This window comes from Carassius carassius, chromosome 36, assembly GCF_963082965.1.
Source record: "Carassius carassius chromosome 36, fCarCar2.1, whole genome shotgun sequence".
Taxonomy (NCBI): domain Eukaryota; kingdom Metazoa; phylum Chordata; class Actinopteri; order Cypriniformes; family Cyprinidae; genus Carassius; species Carassius carassius.
The window spans coordinates 13,220,629-13,244,729 of record NC_081790.1 but is presented as its reverse complement, the minus strand read 5'-3'; the positions used below and the strand labels follow the sequence as shown (position 1 = coordinate 13,244,729).

The following is a 24,101-nucleotide window of genomic DNA, read 5'->3' as shown; positions in this document are numbered from 1 at the left end:
TGTACAAACATACGCACAAAAAAAAGTGCATAAACCTGCTTAGAACCTGAAGTGACACTAAGCACTATTCAACATCAATGATTGATTTTATAAAATATGAACGTTGGCATCGATTTTGTGTTATAAATGTGGTCCCAGAACTAAGACAGTAATATGGACTTTATTTAGCATGATTTGAGTTCCACAACTGTTTTTGTAATGTTGAGTTGGCACCTTCACAAGAAGACAAGTGTGAACTGTTTGTGATTTCTTTGTTTTCTAAATGTTTTTAATGAAAAGCACAAATTCTCGATATGAAGCTTTGAGATTATAGTTTTCACCCTGTACTGCACACTTGCCTCCGGGTACAAATCTCTGTATTTGATGATTTTCACTAGACATTTTTCAGGAAAAACAATGAGGTACTTAGAATCAGGTAATATGTCAACTGGTATGGAACTTTTATGTTGCCTTATTAATAAAATGGGTTAAACATTTCAGTTTTATTTGTATACTATTATACTATTAAATTTGAAATGAGCTTTTATATAGTAAAAAAATGATGCTTTCATCATTTTTATTAGCTTTTGTAGTATTTCTATTTTGCTTTATTTTTATTTTATTTTTAGTAATTGTAGTACTTTTATTTCAGCAATATTTCTTGAATTTTATGTTTTTCAGTCTAATATTTATATTTAAATGACTTCAGCTTTATTTCAAAGTAAGTTTTAATAGTGATAATAACAAAACTGCAGGCCATAGGCAGGTTTACAAAGCAAATACATTTATAGAAACACCTTTAGAAATAAACATTTGTATCCATACGCTTCATTATATCATTATTTAAAGAAATAAACAACTGAGTACCAAGATACTCATATCCCACAAACCATCCCAAGATATTAGCTAGAAATCATTCATTTTGGTCCACTGAATTTTTTTTTTCCAACTCCTCAGAAAGGAGCAGCCTCCAGCACCTGAATCACACGATTCACAGCGTTTTAATATTTTTACTGTTGTCTGAACATGTCAGGAGTGAAATGTATAGTCTGATGAAGGCATATGTCACTCCCAGAGCACAGTAAACGGAGGTGAGCATGAGCGGGAGGAAGGGAAATGTCTTCTTCCAGACTGTCAGCGGGTAAACAAACTCACAGATCAGCTCAAGAGGAATCAGGCCCAAGAGATACATCACTTCCAGCGGCTTCAACAGAGCACCGCCCTTCCTGAAAAAACAAATGAAGAATCACATTACCAATGCTTTGCTCAAACATAAAGACAATAATGGCCCAATAATCCCAGTTTAATGAACAGACCTGAACAGCGTTTTTAAAGAAGTGAGACTGAAGATTGTAAACAGCAACATGAGAAATATTTTGATGGGCAACTCTGGAATTAAAAATAGAAATGTTTAAGAATTACCATCAGTGATGATGCAAATCACTTGTGAGTTTTTCTGAACGGAACGTACCTTGGGTTGTGAAGAGGAGTGGAAATAGGGAATAATGACCGGTTATACTGAGGATTAGAAAAATCCTGGCATCCTCTCTACTCTCTACAGTGAGCAAACTGAAAAACAAGAAACCGTGTTTAGTAGTCGGCGGACAGAATGTGCTTATGTAAGAATACCTTCAGATGAACACCTTAAAGGAAGTATGGCCATCAGAATAGCTTTCTCATGCACATGCCAACCAAACATAAAAGATCCAAGGGCACAGATGACAAGGCAGCGCAGGAATCCTCTCGCTCCATTAGGTCGATGCCATATCCTGAAAAGTGCAGGCTGCAAGAGAGCAAAATGGTATATGCATCAGAGCTTGGCAAATCTAGAAATCAATTTTCTCTTTTTTGTATTGATCATTATTCATGTGTCAATGAATGAAATTAAGGCCATCTATTTAAATATTCAATTCAGCAATGCAAATCAAAAAGAACTCGCCAATATTGAGAGTACCGTACAAACAAGGGTTGCTAAAGGAGAGACCGAAGGAAGCACAGAGTGCTGAAACTCCTGAACCAGACCACCTGTCATTGAGGCCTTGGGAAACTTGTTAATATCAAGCAGTTGGAATTTCACACCTAAATAAGTGAATTAGAAATGATCCGGATAAAATCAATTGGACAGTGACATCATTATGTGACAATGCTCATAATATTAACATACTTTTTTAAAAATATGTTTAACCTATAGCAATACAACACAATTGTTTGAGTTACTGAACATACCCAGGATGGAAAAAGCTTTATCTGCTATATTGTAAAGTGCCCAGATGTTTGGTGCCCAGTACGCATGACACAGACCACGCTTGAAAGGGAAGAGACGTGACAGGACTTGAGGAAGCTGACCCTTGATGAATAAAGATGAATAAAATTGATCAATGAATCTCTGTGATAAACTAAAACATATGCAAATCAATTTATGCTCACAAAGACTGCATTTATTTGATCAAAAGAACAGTAAAAACAATAATATTGTGAATTAATATTTTTTTACTATAAATAATTGTTCGATAAAAAATTTATGTTTTCTATTTTAATATATTTTGTCCACAGAATATCAATAATACGATTTTTTTTTATATTTTAATGTTATTTATTTTTGTGAAGGCAAAGCTGAATTTTCACAGCAGCCATTATTCCAGTTCAGTCACATGATCCTTCAGATATATATATCAGAAAATGCAAAAGTTTAAATTAACAGCATTTATCCTCAAAAAAATAGTATGTAAAAATTAAAAAACTCGTTACTCCCACTTCTGACCAATTTAATGCATCCTTGCTGAATAAAAATGTAAACTGGCTTTACAGTTGAACAGTATGTGATTATATGAAGAGCTTTGTTCATATATTGATAAACAGACCAGTGCTATAAAGGGTCCAAATGACACTGCGAAAGTAGACAAGACAATAGTTCCTAGAGTTACAAGCCGCATAACACTGAAACTTCTCCACTGCAAAGATCCATCTGAAAAACAAGATTTCTATGTAGAATTTTACACAGTCTTTGTGAACACACACACACAAATACATATACAGTACATATAAAGATGATACTGTATTACCTGCATTGCTCTGGGTGAAACAAAAACATCTCAGCAGGTAGACACCGTATGCAGGTGCGATGTATAGATATATATGCTTCAAGTTTAAAAGTATTGAAAACAGCAAGGCCCCTTCAAAATGTCTATTCTGTTAACAAAATAATTTTCAAGATAGAAACTCATATTCCAACAAACTTTGCAGAAAGTCAAATAAGACAAAATATAACGAAATTCGATTTAAAAGCATGTATAATATAAATGCATTTCAAATTTGAGATTATTAGTTATGTCTTCTTTATGAAACTCACTAAATAAAAGAAATTACAACTAATACCTGGAAATGTCTTGCTATTGATAAAAGAAGAACTCCAAACAGGAATCCGTTATACTGGAAATGAATATCTGCAGGAATTCAGTCAAGTGAAATTAATTTCAGGTAAGCGAAATGAATGTGTGAGCCACATCAGGGCATGCATGACTTATCAATGTTCCAGATCTCCAAGGATACGATCGACAATTAGAAGACCAAAGTTCCACAGCAACAACACTGTCAGGATAAAAGATGGCTTTCCCAGGAGGTCCTTTCCTTTGTCTTCTCGCAAACATCTGCAGCATCTAGAACAGTACAAATGTTCTTCATCTCAGATTCAACATAAGCAAGCCTTTAACAAGTATCTTTCAAACCTAAAAAAGACAAAGGCACAAAAACTACTTTGGATCTAATTGTGGCATGTAGAGGCTACATACTCTTTAACTGCATAAAAGAAGAGCACATCAGCCACGATGACTGACAGTCTTTGGAACAGGATTGTGGCTGGACTTGCATAACTCAGGTTCTGAACAACCAGCATCTCCTTATCAAAAAAACTGGCAATATGAGAGAGTCCATATTCAAACCAAGCAAATAGGGGAGGATAATCCAATGTCCACTCAGACGTAGCCTGAAAATATACAAAATAAACCACAAAATTAAAACCGGAGTATCTATTTGTTTGAAGAAGGTATGTAATCCATAAGACTACCTCATAATACCACTGTGATACTGGCAGACTGTGAGTCAGGGCGAGCCAGTTCCTATGCACTTCAAAGTCCGTAGAATGGCTGGAACACAATAAATATGAAATTGCTCGACATTAGGTGATGAGAAACAATCATTGCCTCTTCGTAAAAGGCAGACAGAATGAATGAGTCTCGAATATTTGGTCGCTCTTCTAACATAGCAATGGGTTTTCCGTTTTAATGTGATCATATGAGAGAAAAGGTATATTATGTGAGATAAAGTCACTTACTAGGCATTTATCAAAAGACATTTGAGAAATGAAACTCCGAGAGCCAGAGCAATAAAACAGCCCTGATCGTTAGTCATGGGAGCAGCCATGACAGTTTCCTAAGAGAAAACTTTATTTCTAAAAGTCGAATTACAACCTTTGGGTGGCGCAACGTTGCTGACATAAACATGTGCTCCTGCAGGACGCGCGCGGCGGCTCAGAAACTCGACAGCTCCTTAGAGCCAAGGGTATCAGGACCATAGACTGGATAAAAACAGATAAGGACGTTGTTTTATATCTGGCCCGAGATAGCCTATTTGCCTAAATGCATAATTCTTTAAATTTGAAAATCAATAATCCGCCCCAGTAATCTCTATAAATTCATGTTTAAACCTTAAACCATAGACTGTATAAACACAGGGATCACAAACGACTGTGATTGGTCAATCATTAAAAAAAGTAACATATCACATCATATCGTCCTTTTACGTGACACTTCAGTAGCGCTATGAAATGGGTAATAATTAATTTATACACAAATTATCAACTTCAATAAAAAAAAAAAAAATTCAAAGTTGTACCTCTACACATATGATTTAGCAGTGACTTGTTTGGAAGTCATAAAGATAATACACCGAATTTGATAACAGACTAAATGAATTAATCAAGTGCTTTGTTAGTGGCTCTTCTGTTTGTTGATGCAATTTCTTTTTATGGGCACTAAGAAGGTTAAATTTAATCATCTGTTTATTCTTTCTTTTTTATATATTTTCTTTCACAGCATGCATCTTTATGATTCTATTGCTTCTGGAAATGAATCCCACAAAAGAGGAGATAATTAATAATTAGAGTTTTAATCTTTAAAGTTCTGCCTTTTGTTTTTATGATACAGATGTATATATATATATATTATTATATTTTTACATTTCAGTATTACGTTTTTTATATGGGCAACATAAATGTTTTCAAGTTCCTTTAGTTCCTTTAAAAACTATTTTTAATGTTTTTGAAAGAAGTTTCTTCTGCTCATCAAGCCTGCATCTATTTGATCAAAAATACAGAAAAAAATGTAATATTGTGAAATATTATTACAACTTAAAATAATATTTTTCTATTTGAATATACTTAAAAAAAATAATTTATTCCTGTGATGCAAAGCTGAATTTTCAGCATCATTACTCCTGCCTTCAGTGTCACATGTAACATCCAGTCTATCACATGATCATTTAGAAATCATTCTAATATTCTGATTTATTATGAGTGTTGGAAACAGTTCTGCTGTCTAATATATTTGATGAATAAAAGGTTAAAAAGAACTGCATTTGTTCAAAATAAAAAAAAAATTCTAATAATATATATTCTAATAATATATTTTCTTTACTATCACTTTTTATCAATTTAAAACATCCTTGCTGAATAAAAGTATTGATTTTATTTAAAAAAAAGAAAAAAAAATTACTTACCCCAAATTACTGACCAGTAGTGTATATTGTTATTACAAAATATTTATATTTTAAAAACATAGCTTCTTTTTTTTTTTTTTTACTTTTTATTCATCAAAGTATCCTAAAAAAGTATCACATGCTCTGAAAATATATTAAGCAGCAGAACTGTTTCCAACTTTGATAATGAATCATCATATTAGAATGATTTCTAAAGGATCATGTGATAATGATCCTAAAAATTCAGCTTTGCATCACAGAAATAAATGATAAATTAAAGTATAATAAATTTAAAAACAATTATTTTAAATTGTTATATCACAATATTACATTTTTTTCTGTATTTTTGATCAAATAAATGCAGGCTTGATGAGCAGAAGAAACTTCTTTCAAAAACATAAAAAAATAATTAAAAAATTTTAATGTTTCCAAACTTTTGGTCTGTACTGTATATATATATATATATATATATATATATATATATATATATTTACATTTACATTTACATTTATTCATTTAGCAGACGCTTTTATCCAAAGCGACTTACAGATGAGGACAGTGGAAGCAAACAAAAAGAGCAATGATATATAAGTGCTATAACAAGTCTCAGTTAGGTTAACAAAGTACATGTAGCATGGGATTTTAAATAATATAATTAAAAAAAAGAAAAAAGAAAAAAAGAAAACCGATAGAATAAAAAAAGATTAGAGCCATCTAGTGTTAGAGATCTTTTCACACACACACACACATACAATTGCATAATAAATGAAAAGAAAATAGAATAGAATACAAAAAGATTAGAAAGGTAGATTTTTTTAAAGAATAGAATGTGTTAAAGTTAGAGGGTCAAATAAAGATGGAAGAGATGTTTTAAGCCGATTCTTGAAGATGGCTAAGGACTCAGCTGCTCGGATAGAGTTGGGGAGGTCATTCCACCAGGAGGGAACAATTAATTTAAAAGTCCGTAAAATTGACTTTGTGCTTCTTTGGGATGGCACAATCAAGCGATGTTCACTTGCAGAACGCAAGCTTCTAGAGGGCACATAAGTCTGAAACAATACATTTAGGTAAATGGGTGCAGAGCCAGTGGTAGTTTTGTAGGCAAACATTAATGCCTTGAATTTTATGCGAGCAGCTATTGGAAGCCAGTGCATATATATATATATATATATATATATATATATATATATATATATATATATATATATATATATATATATATTTAAATGCAATAATATCGTAAAACAAAAATATAAATGAAAATCTTAAATATTTTTTAATGGCATTTGACTTTCCTTTTTTTGTTTGTGGTGTTATCTCTGCTTTAGAACAATATAAGTAAGCCTTATGACATCAATTCCATCAATATATATATATATTTATATTTATATATATATTTACATTTAGTCGTTTAGCAGACGCTTTTATCCAAAGCGACTTACAAATGAGGACAATGGAAGCAATCAAAAACAACAAAAAAGCAATGATATATAAGTGCCATAAGTCTCAGTTAGATTAAACGCAGTACACATAGCAAGGGCTTTTAAATAATATAATGAATAGAAAACAGATAGAATAGAAAAAGAACAGAGCAAGCTAGTGTTAGAGGTCTTTTTTAATAATTGTATAATAAATGAAAAGAAAATAGAATACAAAAAGATTAGGAAGTTTTTTTTTATGTTTTTTTGTTTTTTTTTAAGTTAGAGGGTCAAATAAAGATGGAAGATGGCTAAGGACTCTGCTGCTCGGATTGAGTTGGGCAGGTCATTCCACCAGGAGGGAACATTTAATTTAAAAGTCCGTAAATGTGACTTTGTGCTTCTTTGGGATGGCACAATCAAGCGACGTTCACTTGCAGAACACAAGCTTCTAGAGGGCACACAAGTCTGAAACAATACATTTAGGTAAATGGGTACAGAGCCAGTTGTGGTTTTGTAGGCAAACATCAATGTCTTGAATTGTATGCGAGCAGCTATTGGTAGCCAGTGGAAATTGATAAACAGAGGTGTGATGTGTATTCCTTTTGGCTCATTAAAAATTTATTAATTGTAAAGGTTTTATAGAACTGGCTGGAAGATCTGCCAAGAGAGCATTGCCAATAGTCCAGCCTGGACAGAACAAGAGCTTGAACAAGGAGTTGTGCAGCATGTTCCGAAAGAAAGGGCCTGAACTTTCTGATGTTGAATAAAGAAATTCTGCAGGACCAGACAGTTTTAGCAATGTTGTCTGAGAAAGTCAGCTGATTATCAATCATAACTCCAAGGTTTCTGGCTGTTTTTGAAGGAGTTATGGTTGATGTGCCTAACTTGATGGTGAAATTGTGATGAAACGATGGGTTTGCTGGAATCACAAGCAGTTCTGTCTTGGCAAGGTTGAGTTGAAGGTGATGGTCCTTCATCCAGCAAGAAATGTCTGTTAGACAAACTGAGATGCGAGTAGGTACCGTCTGATAATCAGGATGGAATGAGAGGTAGAGTTGAGTGTCATCAGCATAGCAGTGGTATGAAAAGCCATATTTCTGAATGAAAGAACCTAATGATGCCATGTAGACAGAGAAGAGAAGTGGTCCAAGAACTGAGCCCTGAGGCACCCCAGTAGTTAGATGTTGTGACTTGGACACCTCACCTCTCCAAGACACTTTGAAGGACCTATCTGATAGGTAAGACTCAAACCACTGAAGTGTGGTTCCTGAGATGACCTTTGCCAGTAGGGTTGAGAGGAGGATCTGGTGGTTAACCGTGTCAAAAAGCAGCGGACAGATAAAGCAGGATATGTAATGAAGACTTGGATTCTGCTCTTGCCAGTCTTAGGGCTTCAACAACTGAGAGCAAGGCAGTCTCAGCTGAATGTCCACTTCTGAAGCCAGATTGGTTGCTGTCAAGAAGGATTATTCTGTGTGAGAAATGCAGAGACTTGGTTGAACACAGCTCATTCAAGTTTTTGCAATGAATGGAAGAAGGGAAACTGGTCTGTAGTTCTCTAAAAGAGATGGGTTGAGGGTGGGTTTTTTTAAGTAGTGGAGTTATACGAGCCTGTCTAATTGATAAGGGATAAGTCGTCAGCTATTAGAGATGAAGCAGAAGGGAGAGGAGGAGGACAAAGGAGCAAGGAAAATGTTTTAAAAAGCATGCGAGAGTTACATGAATCGTTAATTTTGTTATGGTAGTATGTAATTTTAGCAGTGAAGACATTAGCAGAGAAGAAAGAGAGGAGTGACTGATACACATTAAGGTCAGTAGTATTTTTGGATTTGCGCCACGCCCAATATATATATTGGCAATAAATGCTGTTTGGTCATTTATTTATTTTTTTACATCAATATTATCAGTTTTTAAAAGATCTCTCCCAACATTATTCCCTTTTATGCAAGTGCAAAAAAATATAAATAAAAACATTTAAATTACAATGTTTTTGAAGTGTTAGATATTTTGAGCATGTTTGTATGCATGAAGACAAATATTATAAAGAATTCAGACAAAACCACTTTTTTGTCCTGTTTTGTATAGGGGTTGAAGGGGTTGCAGTCATTTGGCTTAATACATTGGACCACAGAGCTAATCATGTGATAAAAAAACATTTTTTTCCATGGGTTATCAGCTAGCACAAACATGAATCCTTGAATCATTGCTGTAATCATCATGTTTTAGACATGACACACCTAATAAATACTTATGAATCAACAATGTCCATCTTGAGGGTCCATGACCACCAGCCTAATCATACACACTGGTTCTGGATATCTTTGAAGAGAAGTAATGTGGAAGCTATTTAGCATGTTGGTCAACCAAGGTTTTATATACTTCTTCTAAAAAAGGAAATTAAGACATTTAAGGTTTTAGATTGGAAACTATGCATAATTCTGAGGCAATTCTATGTATTGTTACTTTGCAAATATTAGAATAAACTAAAAATGTGGTTGTAATTAATTATGCGAGACATTTCAACAGACATGTTATAAAAATCATAACCAAATAAATGAACAGAGAAGGTTCCATTAGCACTGAAACTTTATTTAGGATTATGCATAACACTCACAACTGCAAATCGGTCTAAAAGCACACAATAATCACTTTACACACAAGACACTATTTCTTCCTCAATTTATATTTTATTGAATATTATGAATAAACCAAAATTGCTCTTTGTATCTCTGCAAAAAGAGGAAAAAAAAAACCCCACCATGATTTTTTTTTTGTTCCATTTTCAACTAAACACCATACTCTAAATCAAATACAGTAGTAAACTGAAATAACTATTTACACATTGAGGTCAGGGAAATTCTCATCGTAAATTATGGTCCATCAACTGTTAATAATTTACAATCAGCCCCAATCCTGGATTTAGGGTATAATCATTGATTTATTTTTATAATTTTTTTTTGGAACAAAAAGTCATTCATAAATAAGTATTCAACAACCATTCACCATTCTCTAAATGTCAAAACAATTGTCTCATTGTGAACGAAAACACAACAACTTCAAAATCTTTTTTTTTTTTATCAATACTACACAAAGAATACCAAAAATATCTTTATTTATAAATAAAATTATACATATACATTTACCCCAAACGTACATCTTTCACAGTACATTTCATTGGGTATTTGCATGGCAAAAAAACACCTGAAATGTACAGGCAACTACAAATACAAAAATGTATTTAAAGTGACTAGCTGAGGTCCCGGCCCCAGAGCTCTGCAATATAAAAATATCCTTTTTTACAAAACACAAAAGACCAGCTAAAGTAACCACAAAAAGAGGTGGCTAAGGAGCAGCATAGTTAGAAAATAATTGCACTGGTTTGTGATTCTCCTTCTAACTTAACCTGAACCTCCTCTTTTACCATTGGTGTGTCTGTATTGTCCTCAGAGGGCTCTTCTTTAATACTGGAGCATGACGCATCATCACCCTGCTCTAGTTTTATGAAAGCTGTTAAAGGGTTTTCTGTAAGCATTTTATTGGGTGAGGGTGTGCAGTCCACAAAGGAGGATGTCTACAGAAAAAGGGGAAGCATTTAAATTGACTAAAGGAAAATTAAGATGGAATGTTTTTTCTTCGCATAAGTCTTTACACAAAAAAAGCAGATTACTAAATACAGTTGGTTTTAGCCATGTGACTTCAATATGTGATGCATAATAAGATGCCATTATCCAAATCAACACTTACATTTTTGTAGTCTTCGTAACATGAGGGATGGTATGTCTAAAAGAGAACAGAAAATAATTCAAGCGTTTTCTCAAACACCAAAACCACAACATTTGATCTGCTCTTTTAATTAGCGGATTTCTTACCTTTTCATCGACTCTGATGGCATTCTTTAGATGCCACTCTTCCTCTTCCTCCTCCCAGTACATCTCAAACTGCTCCTGGCAAATCTCACACAGCTGAGGAGAGAGAAATAAAGAAATCTTTAACTTCACACAATTTTGTCTAATACTATGAATTATCACAAAGTCTGTGTACATGGCCTAACCTCGTGAACGACATCTGCTGCAGCCTTTACGCTCTGGAACTCTTTCTCTTTGGCTGCTTCCTGAGTTTTCTGAACAACCTCTTCATGAACTTTTTCAAAGAACTGACTCTTTGCCCTCTCCTCAAGATCAGCGATTTCCTCAAATTCAATCCAATCCTAAAAAAAGGAAGAGAACTTCATGTTAGGTTTTTAAAAATCCTTTTTTCCATTTTCAAGAAGTCATTTACGTTCTCAGTGACAATATTTTGACAATACACAAAATTAGTGATGCACCGAAATGAAAATTCTGCGCCGAAACCGAAAATTTAGGATGCACTTGGCCGAAAACCGAAACTGAATCCGAAAATGGCTTCTTTTAAAAACGTATATATATATTGCTTGGATTTAATGGATCTGAATTGAAAAATCACAATATAATAATCAAACTTTTATTAACAGTTACATAACAAAAAATAAAATATTTTTTACAATAAATATAAATAATAATTATTCTTAAAGTTTTATGTTCCATCAAATAAAATAGTTTTTTAAAAATTGTGCAAAAAAATCCACAATTTTGGAGATTTTTGCAGAACAAATGTTACATATTGCAACTTTGGTGTCCTCTCGTATAGGGCTGTCACTTTTGTGAAAAAAAAATCCTGTTCGATTTTTGAGACATAGGCAAAGTGTTCATAGAATCGTTAGTAAATTGCCTATATTTGGCATTGATCCGTTTTTCAACGCCAAATATAGGCAAATCCACCGACAACTAAACAGGCATTAGGGCGAACGTAAAGAGGGCGCTTGAGACGCGCACAAGTCAGCAATGTAGACTGCCATAACATCAATGAAAAACATTACTGAAGGCTACATTGATATTATGCACTAATAGGCTCTGTGTGTGTGTGTGTGTGTGTGTGTGTGTGTGTGTGTGTCAGAACCTGCAGTTGCTGTGTGACGCGCGTTCGCTGCGAGCGTATAGTGACGAGCTGGACGCGCTCCGAGAGAAGGCTGTTAAAATCGATTCCCTGTTTTCGTTTTCGAAACTTGTGTTGGTTGGTCCGATCGATTGTGCAGCTTTTGTGACAAGTTTTTTTTGATTGTGACAGCCCTTTGACATGCTTAATCTTTGATAGGCAGACGCGTGATAACAGCTCGACCGTGAGTGAAACCTAAGCGCTTGCTCCCGGATGGGAGGGGCGGGTGACATTCATTTTCGGTTTACGTTTTTGCCTGTTTTTTTTTTATTTCGGCCCGAAACCGATAATGCCATTTCGGCCGAAAATTTTCGGCGGCCGAAATTTCGGTGCACCCCTACACAAAATGAAATAATAAAAAAAGAAATGTCAGTATTGTTTCCAGCTTACCGTCAGACTATAGTACCACCGACGGTGTGTAACTTTCTTACTGATGTCCTTCTCTGAACGATTCTGCCTGTAGTGCCAGTCCAAATGATCTGCATACACATCTGTCTGAGATGCGGTAAAACGCATGCCGCAGGAATAGCACTGGATTCCTGTATACAGTTTGGTGATAATGCTGTCGTGTCTCCTAAATTACACAAAACATCTGGTGTCATCAAGTCATTTTTCACTGACACACAATAATAAAAGTGTTTGTCAGATTCACTTGTGTCTAAATTCCAGAGAGTATGTAGATACTATATGTACATACAGTTTCATGTCCTCCAAAACAAAGCCAGTCAGATCTGGGACACTTTCATCTTCCTCTTGTTCCTCCTCCTCTTCCTCTTCAGGCACAGATATAGTCTGATTTGCTGATGTAGACTCTAAAATAGATTTATAAATATTTAATCAGGCTCATTTTAAATAAGCAAAAAGTCCAACAATAAGAGATGAATAAATATTGTTATAATATTAATTTAATACAGTATGCATACCAGTGGTTGAGTCTGTTTGAGCAGGTTTAATTATTCCAGTGAATATAAGTTTTGACAACAAATCGTTCACATCTATTTGCCTCAATGGCTCAGGCTCAGGCTGCTGAAACTGGGAACCTGAATCAAAAATTCACTTATTATAATACAGGTCTAAAATAGACGTCACAATCAAAACAAACAGAAGTGCATAATTCTGTTTCAGGATATGCAAACAAATAAAATAAAGACATTCTTACCAGGCAGGAAAGATACTTGGTTTGGTGGCATGAAGGGTTGAGCTCCCATAATCTAAAAATTCACAAGACAAGAACTAAACTTTAAATTTCCATGCTTAACAAAAAGAAAACTTTTAAACTTTCAAAAGTGAGCAAGGAATACTTACAGGCTGAGGAACATTCCCAACACCTGGACCAGGAAATGGAGCAGGTACAAATGAACCCTGGAAATCCGATGACGTAGGGACTGTCACACTGAAGTTAGATGCTTGAGAAACATTTGGCTGCATGGTAAACTGTTGGGCTGGGCCACCATATGTGTTCATGGGTGGCATGTTGAAATTAGGAGGTAGAACAGCAGGGTTTATCACAGGAGCTTGACCTTGAGTTTGATCATACATTGTTGGCTCCTGTGGCCTCATCTGGTTTGGAATATTTGGACCGCAGTATGTTGGAGGACCTTGTGGGTCATATCTTGGCATGACAGGCGGTGCATCAAATCTCAAGGGTTCAGGCTGCACCGGGTTCTCAAAGCGCATCCCACCTGATGGACCATCAAATCTAACTGCACCCTGCGGTTTATCATAATTCATTAGTCTAGCCGGGAACCGTGGTTCCTCGTATCCTTGAGGACCATGTTGCATGTGAGGATTATCGAACCTTGGTGGATTAACAAATCTGTTTTGGTGCATTGGGTGGTCATAATGAATTGGGGCTTGAGGGTCAAATCTCACCATGTTGTGAGGCTCTGTGTACCTCACTGGCCTGTGTGATACTGGTGGGTTGTTATATCTCACAGGTCTTTCATGGGCTTTGGGAAATCTTTCAAAGCGGTGAGGGGCATCAAAGCGATGTCCAGGAAACCTTACGGGTCCATCAGACCCATCAAATCCCCCAGTACTGCCTTCATACCGAGGAGGATGAGCATAAGGTCTTGGAGGACCATCTAACCTTGGCTCTCTCATGTGGCTAGGTGGCCCATCAAATTGAGCTTGAGAGCTCTTATATCTATCAAATCGTTGAGAAATATTTGGTCCCTCATGCCGTGGTGGGTTCACCTGTGCCATAGATCCTTCTGAGGAGTGCGTTGGTGTATTCCCAGGAGATTCATCAAGGTTTCGTCCACTTCTTCCCAGTTCCAAGAAATTATCTTGCATTGAAAGACCCTCTAAATTTATAGGACCATCATCAGGACCTGTACCAGAGTGCACACTGTTGGGACTTTCAAAACGTGGGCTGATGTCTCCAGGTTGATCCATTTCAATTGGAGATGATGACCGTTCAAATGGCAGTACTGTGGATTTCCCACAGGTCCCGTCTAACTTGACTGGACTTGGTGAATTTCTGAATGTGGAACTTGTACATGATGGAGGCCTGTTGGTTCTTCTAGGATCTTCACGGTCAGGCTTTACGGCATCACCAGACATTTTATGCACTCCTGAGCTTTCACTGTATTGTTCGGTCATTTCATGTTGAGGCTGATAGAACATTTCATCCAAAGGTGACTGGCCCTCTTTTTGCACTATTGAGATGGACAATAATTCAAGTTTAGACTGTCTATAAAATGCCAACAACATCAACAACATAGGGCATGGTTAAATACTATACTAATATATGCCAAGGTGAAATTGTAATAATAAATTAAAAAAAATCGAAAGCTTTAAATAAGATTTAAAATGTGCTACAACTCACATACAATATTTACAAACAGGACAAATCTCACCTGGACGCTGAAGCTGTGTTCTTCTCAACTTAGATTTATGCTCAAGATAAGAAAGCTCTGCAACAGACATGGCTCCTTGTTTCTTTTTTGATAGATATAATCCCTCATCACACGATTCATCCCAAGAGTCAGATCGCTGTCTTTCCTCTTGATACTGAAAAAGTTGGTTTATTTGATGGGCTACATTGAGGAATTCGTCATTGGATATTTCACCATCAGCATGTCTTTTGCTAGCCTGAAATGAAACATTTCCAGTTTAGAAATATTGTACATTAATTATGTATTACAAAGGAAAACTTTATTACAAAACTACAAGGAGATATTGACACACCTTTCTTAAAAGGTCCCGTTTACTTGCAGAATTAAGTGCTTCTGGTATTTGTATGTTGCTATCAACACTCAAACGATGCTGTTTAGGTATACGAGGTGTGGGTGGTCTTTGATTAGTGTTCCAAGTCTTGTGTCTCTGGTTGCCTAGTCGTCCATGTGAGAGATCTGAATCTGACTGTTTGGGACTGTAAAGGCAGTTTATTTTATTTATTTAGTCATAAGTTTATTTGTATAGGGACAGTACAAAAGAAACATTATCGCAGTCAAAACTGGAAAATATGTATTGCACATAGAGAGTATAGCGTAAGCTAATTTGCATCTCAAATTACTAATCTGAATGAGGTTACATTTTCAACAACAGAAAGACAAATGATGTTTTAGTATTGACATTTAAAGGTAAAGCCACTTACTGTTTATTCTCTTCCCATCCACTCCTCCATCTCTTGCTATCTTTTGTGTCTTTATGCTCTGCAGGAGAAATTCTCAGCTGTGGTCCATCTTTCTGATCAGCAGCTCTATCAAGTGGCCTTTTTGATCGTCTTGGTTCTGGGGCACTTTTCTTGGCACTTCGCTCATCTCGAAGACTTGACTGTGGAAAAGCATCCTCATTATGTGAATGTTTACTTATCCTAGCCTTTCCAGACTTGGGGGGTGGAGTAATACTCCTGGTTTTTCTCTTTGGAGATGATCGCCTCTCTTTTCTTTTGGGAGAATGCAATGGGGGTGAATGTGATCTTGACCGAGACCTTTTTCTAACATTTGCTTTGTTCACTTTAATTTCTTGTTTCAGAAATGTCTCAAGTCTTTCATGCTTGTTTAGAGAACCATTTATAAGCTTGCCCCTGGTGCTGCTGAACTTCTGATGATCCAAGTTTTTGACACCTTCATCTCTGTCTTTCTTCTCTGAACTTTTTTTCTTCTCTCGGATATCTTCATCTTTTGAATCTGTCCTGTCATGCATCTGCTTATGTAGCCTTGGGTCCTTCTTACTTACTTCAGCAGACTCCATTCCTCTGGGTCTGACAAGCATACCTTTTCCAGATGGTGACACCAACTTGGATTTAGGCTTTTCCTCAACTGCAGAGTTATCCTTTTTAGGAATCCTCAACTTATCCAACTTACTCTGTCTTTCAGCTGTGACTTGTCCTCTTTTTTCTGATGTAGACGGAAAGCTTGGCGTGACCTGACTCTCCTTCTTATGCATCACTTGTTCCTTTGCATTTACAGTTGTACCAAGCCTGTTTATTCTAGGATCTCTGGTTGCTATTTTTTCTGATGGTGCTGGAAGCCAAGGTTTGGTCTGTGGTGAAGGAACTGTATGAGTGACTTGTGGTGAAATATTGAAACGTGCAGGAGCACCGGCATGGTGGTTTGAAGAAATAGCAGGACTGGAAGCCTTCAGAAAAAAAAAACAAGAGCAATTCTATTTTAGTTATATATCAAGCAATATAAAGATTCTCGGTCAAACCGCATTAGACCAACTACAGCTCCTATGCACTGCTGTTGCATCACTTGTACTTGGCACATCACAGAAAACTAGTTTTATACTTCTAAAAACGGCAAATATTAACATGCAGTGCACACGATTTTAAACTCACCAACTGAGCTTTCGTTTGTTCAAGCTCAAGCTCTATCTTCTTTTGCTGAAGTTCTAACAACTGCTTTTGCTTGGCAAGCAACTGTTGCCTTATCAATTGTTCTTGTGTCAAGCTCGGAGCTGGAGGTTGTGGTGCAGGAGGCTTTGGAGAGGTTTCTTCAGTCTACACAAAGAGAAAAGCACACATTTAAGATGTACATTTCTTCCCACCTCTAGAAAAACAAAAACAATAGTTAGAACTCCTTAAATGCTCACCGGTTTTAAAAATTTGGGATTGACATGTATGCTGGCATTCACATTTGGTGGCAATGGTTTTATAGGCCAGGCAGGATCTATTGAGTTCACACGCACATCTAGCGCATATAGTTTCTTCAAGGGGAAAATTTCATCCCATGTGGAACGCAGTTTGAAGAGACTTTTTCTAGTGGCCTCATCCACCTAAAGTGAAGCAAAAAAAAAAGGGGGGGGAAAGAATATCTGACTCCTCGGTTTAATCTCAAAGAACACCGACAAAACTACACAGATGACCATTCAAAAATGTAACAAAAACTTTAAGTAATAACTTTTAAGGTATGAAATAAATGATCAAGGTAAAAGAATGAATTAGCACAATGCAATGTTTTAAATGAGGACAAAGACCACATGATGATTAATCAGAACTAACACCATGGACACAATTTCAAAGAATTAAGTACCTTCTCAAATACACAAATAAAGGAATTGACTAGGTTCTTAGCAAACACTTCAAGGTATTCCCCTCCAACATTCTTCACTATGGAATCCACTAAGTACAAAACTGGGAGCTTCTCACCAGGAGGTGCCTAAAGTGATAGAAAACTGACAAGTTTAGAGAACAACATGGGAGAAATGCACATCTACATAAAATTAGAGTTTGATTGTTGAGGTTATTAAATGGTTGAAGTTGGATTAAAAACACTGGCACAGAAAACAAAAATCAAGCACTTGAGAAGTCCATTGTTTGCAGTTAAAAAAAAAATTCTTTCAAAAACCAGATCCATCAAAAATCAGGGAAGATTCTCGGATGCAGGAACAAAAATATCCATGTCCCAGGTAGAAAAAAAAAGGGAAAAATCTTAAACTCTTCAAATGTTCACTCTTCACTCAAGGATCAGTTCATCAAGAAATTTTTTTTAGGTTGTCAGTACAAATCATTTTCGGTTATTGGCATTTTTTTTTGCAAGAAGCCCAAGTCCTTAAGTGGGGGGGGGGGGGGGTAAAGGATTAAAGCTTTTTCACTTGTATTTTTTTGTACTTGACCAGGAATTTAACTCCGGTATCCATTTAAATTCAAGTTTAGTTTTATATCTTCATATGGGGAGGAATGATGAAACACTTCTTGGTCTTTAAATTTTACACAAGTCCATAAAAAGATTTTGACAAGTTGTAACCAACATGCCTCTGTGCAGAAAGAAGCACAGGTTTTGTAAAATCCTGTACTTTTTGTTTAATTATTTTTTACACATTCAGTTTTGTAGAGTTATTACAGTGGACACAGCACCAATGCAAATATATTTGTATTAAAGAAGCACTTAGATTAGAATGAAATCAACATATAAAATATTACCACAAAAATATACACTGGGAAATAAAGACAAAAGGACATTTCACATAGTTTATTGTCACAGTTGTATACCATTTATTAACATTGCAGTAAAGAATGGAAAATTACTCAGCAATCTAACACCCAAACCCTTTATTGGTTCAAGTATACAGAACTTTGAATGGCGCACATTTGTATAAAAAAAAAAAAAAAAAAAAAAACTTTAAATTCAGGCGTGCTCGTTTTCACGGAGCAGCCCAGCACGACTATCCGTACTTAATGCAAGATTTCAAATAGGTTGCAAACATAAACAAGGATATGAAAACTTTCCACGGATTTCCCCAATAATACCAATCCATCGATGTACACAGGCGACAAACCACGTGTTCCAACTGGTGACATGACAGAACTACAGCCATGAGTGTGCAAAAACGTATTCCTGATTAACTGTTGGTATCAACACCATGTGTCTCATCACATTTCTAACCAATTAATATTTACAAAGTTGCTATGCACAGTATACAATCAACTACACATCGACGTTGACTCTGGTAACGTTAGCTGGGCTGATTACATAACACGGAAACTTGGTATCTTTTCCATCTAGGGTTAATGTTAATATAAACCATATTCCATTAATTTAGCGTAACACTAATATCATTAACATTGAACAATAAAACGTAATTCACTAACATTGGCTTAAATGAATAAACAGCGAATACTGTATGTGAAGCCACCAGGCGATTATCATTATCCGATAAGCTTATTGACAAGGTAAAACATGGATTATTAACTCAAAGCCAAATGCGTCAACAGTAAGTCTGACTTTATGAACAGCTGTGATCCAACAAGCGAATAAACAAGCTGCTGCAACTGGCCTAATTTGGGAATGAGGAGTGGTGTGACTTTAGTTGCTATTAAAAGACTGAGATATGATAAAAAAAAAATACTCAATGAGTTACTAGTTACCGATAATATACCATCAAAAACATGTTTTACATCGATGTATACAAAGTGGTTAGCGAACACTAGTCGTGCAGCCGCCATGTTGCAGGCCTCATGTCAAGTCGTCATTTAACGAACCGGCCACGCTCGAGCTAAAAGACGATGACTGAAACGAAACAAAAATAAATCTATTTTCATAAAAACCTTGGCAATTTGTGCTTCAATTATTGCGACGATATCCTTGGTGAACTGGATGTTTTCTTCGGCTAGAATGGTGAGCATGTTGATGTGCGGTTTGCTGTTGAAAGTCAGATCTTCCAGCGAGGACTGATACTCGCGGCACGCGTCCTCCCTCGCGCCTTCGTCAGACATCTTTGAGCCGTTGAGTCGCCAAGCAATTTAAACTTTTATACAAACATTACTTGCAACACAGTCCTCTTAAACATATGAATTTCCTCTTGGTTTCCGCTGTACGTCGAATGTCGTGCTGTAACTCCTCTTGTCTCGCGTTTAAACAACGATGTTTTCTGTTTGGATAAAGCGTTGCAAAATGTCCGCCGTACTTTAGCCGGAGACTGTGCGTCATCTGAAATGTTTTATAGTTGAACGCACGTCACTGCTTCCCGATTGGCTGCGCTGAAACGCTCGCGGTTGATTGGTCAATGAAGATCTTACGCTCAATGCCATTGGTCAAAACAGAACTATTATATTCAAGAAGAGCCTATCAGAATTAAGTAATTCAATAAATCAACAAAAATCACAACAGCGAGTACAATGTCGTCATCACCTTGACAATGAGATAAACACTGTAGGAAAGTTCAACGGGTTCAAAATTACATAGAGTATTTTTTCCCAATAAGCTGTAAGAACAGACGTATGGAAATAGGTTTAACTATAAGTGCCTTAAAAAAAAATCGTCTATTTTGAATACAAGGTTGCTGAAGTATTCATTGCTGGACAAAATTCATTGCTGAGCAAAATGGACACGATTTTAGTGGACAACCCTGTTTTTTCTCACCCTTTTCATTATATATTTTAAAATCATTTAAAAATATATATATAATTAAACATGTTAAATCTGTTTAATTATGATAAATACAATTCTGGGTATGTATTCATTATAATAATAAAAACTGTATTTTTTCCATAAACATTTATAAATGATTCAAACAGCAGTTTATTAACAATTACATTTACAAAACTGCTTATTTACAATTACAATTACCAAACAGAACAAATATTGTAATTCATCTCACTTAATATTAATTCAAAATGAATTTTCAAAAAGATCTTTGGACCACTCATTTACAGACAAATTACAACTTGCATCCTGCATTTCAGACTTGCCTGAGAAACTCTCAGTAGACCCCACAATCGGAAACTGATCCACCTTTTGTCTTTTATCACTTAACCTCAGATCTAAGATCTTGCTTTTAAATTCACATTTAATTTTTCCGGAGCACAGTGAGTCTACACGTTTTTGGCTTCGCCTGGTCTTCTGCCCACATGAGTTGTTATAATAAGAAACTGGGGTGGATTGCAAACATGGTGAAAAAAGCAGAAAACCTGAACCTCCAGGCTCTGATGTGTTGACATTCCTTGGTTCATTGCCTTTAGAAATCTCTGTCACATCCGAAAGGTTCATGTCCATACTGCTCTGACCAGAAGCAAACAAGTCTACAGAGCAATTGTAATTCTCCTCATGGTCATCAAACACAATACGTTCCTGCCTGACTTTGCAATTTACAGAATGGACCTCACTTTGTGCACAATGCCTGAAATATTTGCCCTTTTCATGGTTTACTGAACAAAAAGCCAGAGCGGGTCTGCTCCTAGTTAATATTTTTCTTTTTAAAGGAAGTTCTGTTTTGTTTGAAAAAGACACCCTGTTGTTTGTAGAGCAATTAAATGCACATTTAATGTCAGGACTAAAAGGAATCATCTTTTTTGAAGAATTGGTAGTGCACAAAAGAGTGGGAGTCTTATGGATCTCAGCACTGTTTATCTTAGTTTCAAGATTTTCTGGATAGTCATTTTTCTCTTTCCAACTTATGTGGTTCACATTGCACATTGGTGAGGACATTTTTTCGCTACAAAGAGTCATTGGTATAGTTTTTGAGATGCTTGCTGAATTTTCAGTCAGAGAGCATCTATTTTGCACTTGAATCATTTGATCACTTTTACCTGAACAGAGTTCCTTTCTGTCATTTATGTCTGATATTGGAGGCTCCATGCTGACAAAATCTTGTAAGCTTTCGGATAAAGGTGCATCCTCTAAATCAAGACTGTAAAATGACTTCTCGTGCAAAGGTGCATCATATTCTTCCCTGGTTTTAGCTCTTACAAGACATTCAGATTTAGTTATTTCAGTATTATTTCCACAGGGCAAGGTGCTAAGTGGATTTATAGTGTCACATGCAGTAAAACTGTTAAAATGTGCTGATAATTCAAACATATCACAGTTCGAGGAAAAAGATTTCCTGTGACGGTTCTGTGTTTCATTCTTCAGTTCATCCTTTATATGATTAGCATGCTTCAAATGACTGGTGTTGCTTTGGGAAGTGCATTTACATGTTCTTGTGTCCTCGTTCTTTGGTGAAAGAATATTACGATCACAATCTCTGGACTGCTGTAACACATCATTACTTAATTCTTCCGGGGGGAAACATAACCCAGGTGATTGCCATGCGCTTGAGAGTGTGAATCCTTCATTGCTGGGTTGAGAATCCAACTTTGCACACGATGGAGGAGTATAATCAAAACTGCTGAGTTCATTTCTTTGAGAACTTTGTGAGTCTTTCTGTTGTGATGGATAGATACTGTTGGCAGAGTGAGAATTTGCTCGCAGGAGGTTTTTAAAATAGCCGATTACAGTACATCCCATCAAAGACTCACATGGAGAAATGATCTGGCAGGCCACTAACTGTCCAGACAGCGAAGAAGTGGCAATATTATGAGGGAGCTGATAAGAAGTAACAAGAATTGAGCAAAATTAATAAAAAGACGATCATCTAGATGCTCCACCCCGAATCAAATGAAGACATGCCTTCATACCTTCAATCCAAAAATGACACATCTTCCTATAAAGCAGTCTTCCACAGCTTTGACAAGCAGTTGTTGAACAGTATATGTGCCTTCAGTTCTCTCCAAATCAATACATCTGGAAAAAAAATACAAATAAATTATATATATATATATATATATATATATATATATATATATATATACATATATATATATATCACTTTATATCTGCAATGAATCAACAGAAATGTTTGCTCATGATGTTACAAATTTGTGAATGTTTTAAAACACACCTTTGAAGGCCACCAGCAGTAATGCCAAAGAAGGGATTTAAACAGCCCCCGAATACTGTCACACCAAATATGTCTTGGTTTCTGGACACTTTAAATAACAGTCTGTATCTGTAGTCAACGTTTTGTAAGTCACAAGTGAATCCACATCTTCCACATATAGCCCTAAAATAATGATACACAAGTTATTCATAATGTTTAGGCGTTTTAATTTAACACACACACATAATAATTTGTTTATAGCATCAGTAATTACACATAATGATACATTCACAAAAAAACATTTAAAAGTACAATCAACCTAATTTGTAATAATAATAATAATAATAATAATAATAATAAGAAGAAGAAGAAGAAGAAGAAGAAGAAGAAGAAGAAGAAGAAGAAGAAGAATTATAAACTTAATTTCACAACGTACCTTTTGATTTCCAGAATTAATCTGGATAGACAGGCTTTGCAGCACGGATATAAAAAACAAGAGTCTTGCAAAGAAAGTATTGTGCAACTCACCAGAGCCCGTTTGTTGCTCATGAGTGCTTAAAATACTGGCAAGGTTTACAAACAATAACCATAAAAACATTATTCTCTACAAGGAAATACAAAAAAAGAGGACTCGATTTTTAAATTGTGTTTGAAATCTTTTTTAAACTGAAATCTATTAAAGACATACAACAATAAAGAAAATTATCGAATGAAATGCGACCAGAAACAAAAAAAGTGAGCTACAAAATGTGAAGTTGAATTTTTCGAAACAAGCACGATTGTCTTCCTCGCTGGTTTCTCCCTCAATCCTGAAGGAGCACAGCCCCATCTGCCGTACAATAATATAACTTATACCCGGCTCTGTTTAGTTTTAAAGTAAATATAAATTACGATCAATTTCAAACCATCGAATTGTATTATAATTTCATTTTTAAATTAGTTAAAGAAATGTATTCAAGGTCCTTTGTGATCACGTCGATGGAGCCGGACTTTATCCTAACCCTTGTTCATACTGCAGATGATGTCAGATGAGTGAGATGAGTGATGGCAGTGCTGTGAATTGTAATTCATCCAAATGAGTCGAATCTTTTGAATCACCAAAAGTATACGATACCTCGGATTGAATTTGATCGTGCTTAATCTTTAATAAAGACGGCAAAACGGTCGTCAATTACACGAGAGACGTTCAGTGAACGAAAAATAGGAATCGTGGGAGTGATGAGAACGAATCGTTCAGTTAAAATATTTACTCAAAAATATGATTCACTAACACACGCACACCACTAAAACAAGAACGCCATTTAAATACTGTTTTTATTAAATGTTATATTTAAGGATAAAGGCGTGTCA

At 35.7% G+C, this 24,101-nt stretch overlaps 3 protein-coding genes across 3 annotated transcripts; all 3 read right to left on the bottom strand.

Moving 5' to 3' along the window:
• Positions 1-742: 742 nt before the first annotated feature.
• LOC132116711 (probable dolichyl pyrophosphate Glc1Man9GlcNAc2 alpha-1,3-glucosyltransferase) lies at positions 743-4,622 on the bottom strand. Its single transcript, XM_059525582.1, has 13 exons — positions 4,310-4,622; positions 4,043-4,121; positions 3,768-3,961; positions 3,529-3,635; positions 3,355-3,422; positions 3,042-3,168; positions 2,841-2,944; positions 2,206-2,326; positions 1,919-2,058; positions 1,623-1,762; positions 1,451-1,548; positions 1,296-1,368; positions 743-1,205 (listed from the first exon to the last, which is right to left on the bottom strand). The coding sequence occupies exons 1-13, from the start codon at positions 4,396-4,398 to the stop codon at positions 971-973; spliced, it is 1,575 nt and encodes a 524-aa protein (XP_059381565.1). The 5' UTR covers positions 4,399-4,622; the 3' UTR covers positions 743-970.
• A 5,289-nt stretch (positions 4,623-9,911) lies between these two features.
• Positions 9,912-20,049, bottom strand: LOC132117213 (pre-mRNA cleavage complex 2 protein Pcf11-like). The gene is made up of 16 exons (XM_059526343.1): positions 19,660-20,049; positions 17,645-17,770; positions 17,205-17,387; positions 16,951-17,112; positions 15,763-16,748; positions 15,354-15,537; positions 15,023-15,257; positions 13,467-14,821; positions 13,321-13,372; positions 13,085-13,201; positions 12,859-12,973; positions 12,552-12,735; positions 11,203-11,358; positions 11,021-11,113; positions 10,896-10,931; positions 9,912-10,722 (listed from the first exon to the last, which is right to left on the bottom strand). Exons 1-16 carry the CDS (start codon positions 19,825-19,827, stop codon positions 10,510-10,512), a joined length of 4,365 nt encoding a protein of 1,454 aa, XP_059382326.1. The 5' UTR covers positions 19,828-20,049; the 3' UTR covers positions 9,912-10,509.
• A 646-nt stretch (positions 20,050-20,695) lies between these two features.
• On the bottom strand, positions 20,696-23,548 carry ddias (DNA damage-induced apoptosis suppressor). Its single transcript, XM_059525581.1, has 4 exons — positions 23,188-23,548; positions 22,773-22,934; positions 22,510-22,615; positions 20,696-22,417 (listed from the first exon to the last, which is right to left on the bottom strand). The coding sequence occupies exons 1-4, from the start codon at positions 23,298-23,300 to the stop codon at positions 20,723-20,725; spliced, it is 2,076 nt and encodes a 691-aa protein (XP_059381564.1). The 5' UTR covers positions 23,301-23,548; the 3' UTR covers positions 20,696-20,722.
• Positions 23,549-24,101: the final 553 nt, after the last annotated feature.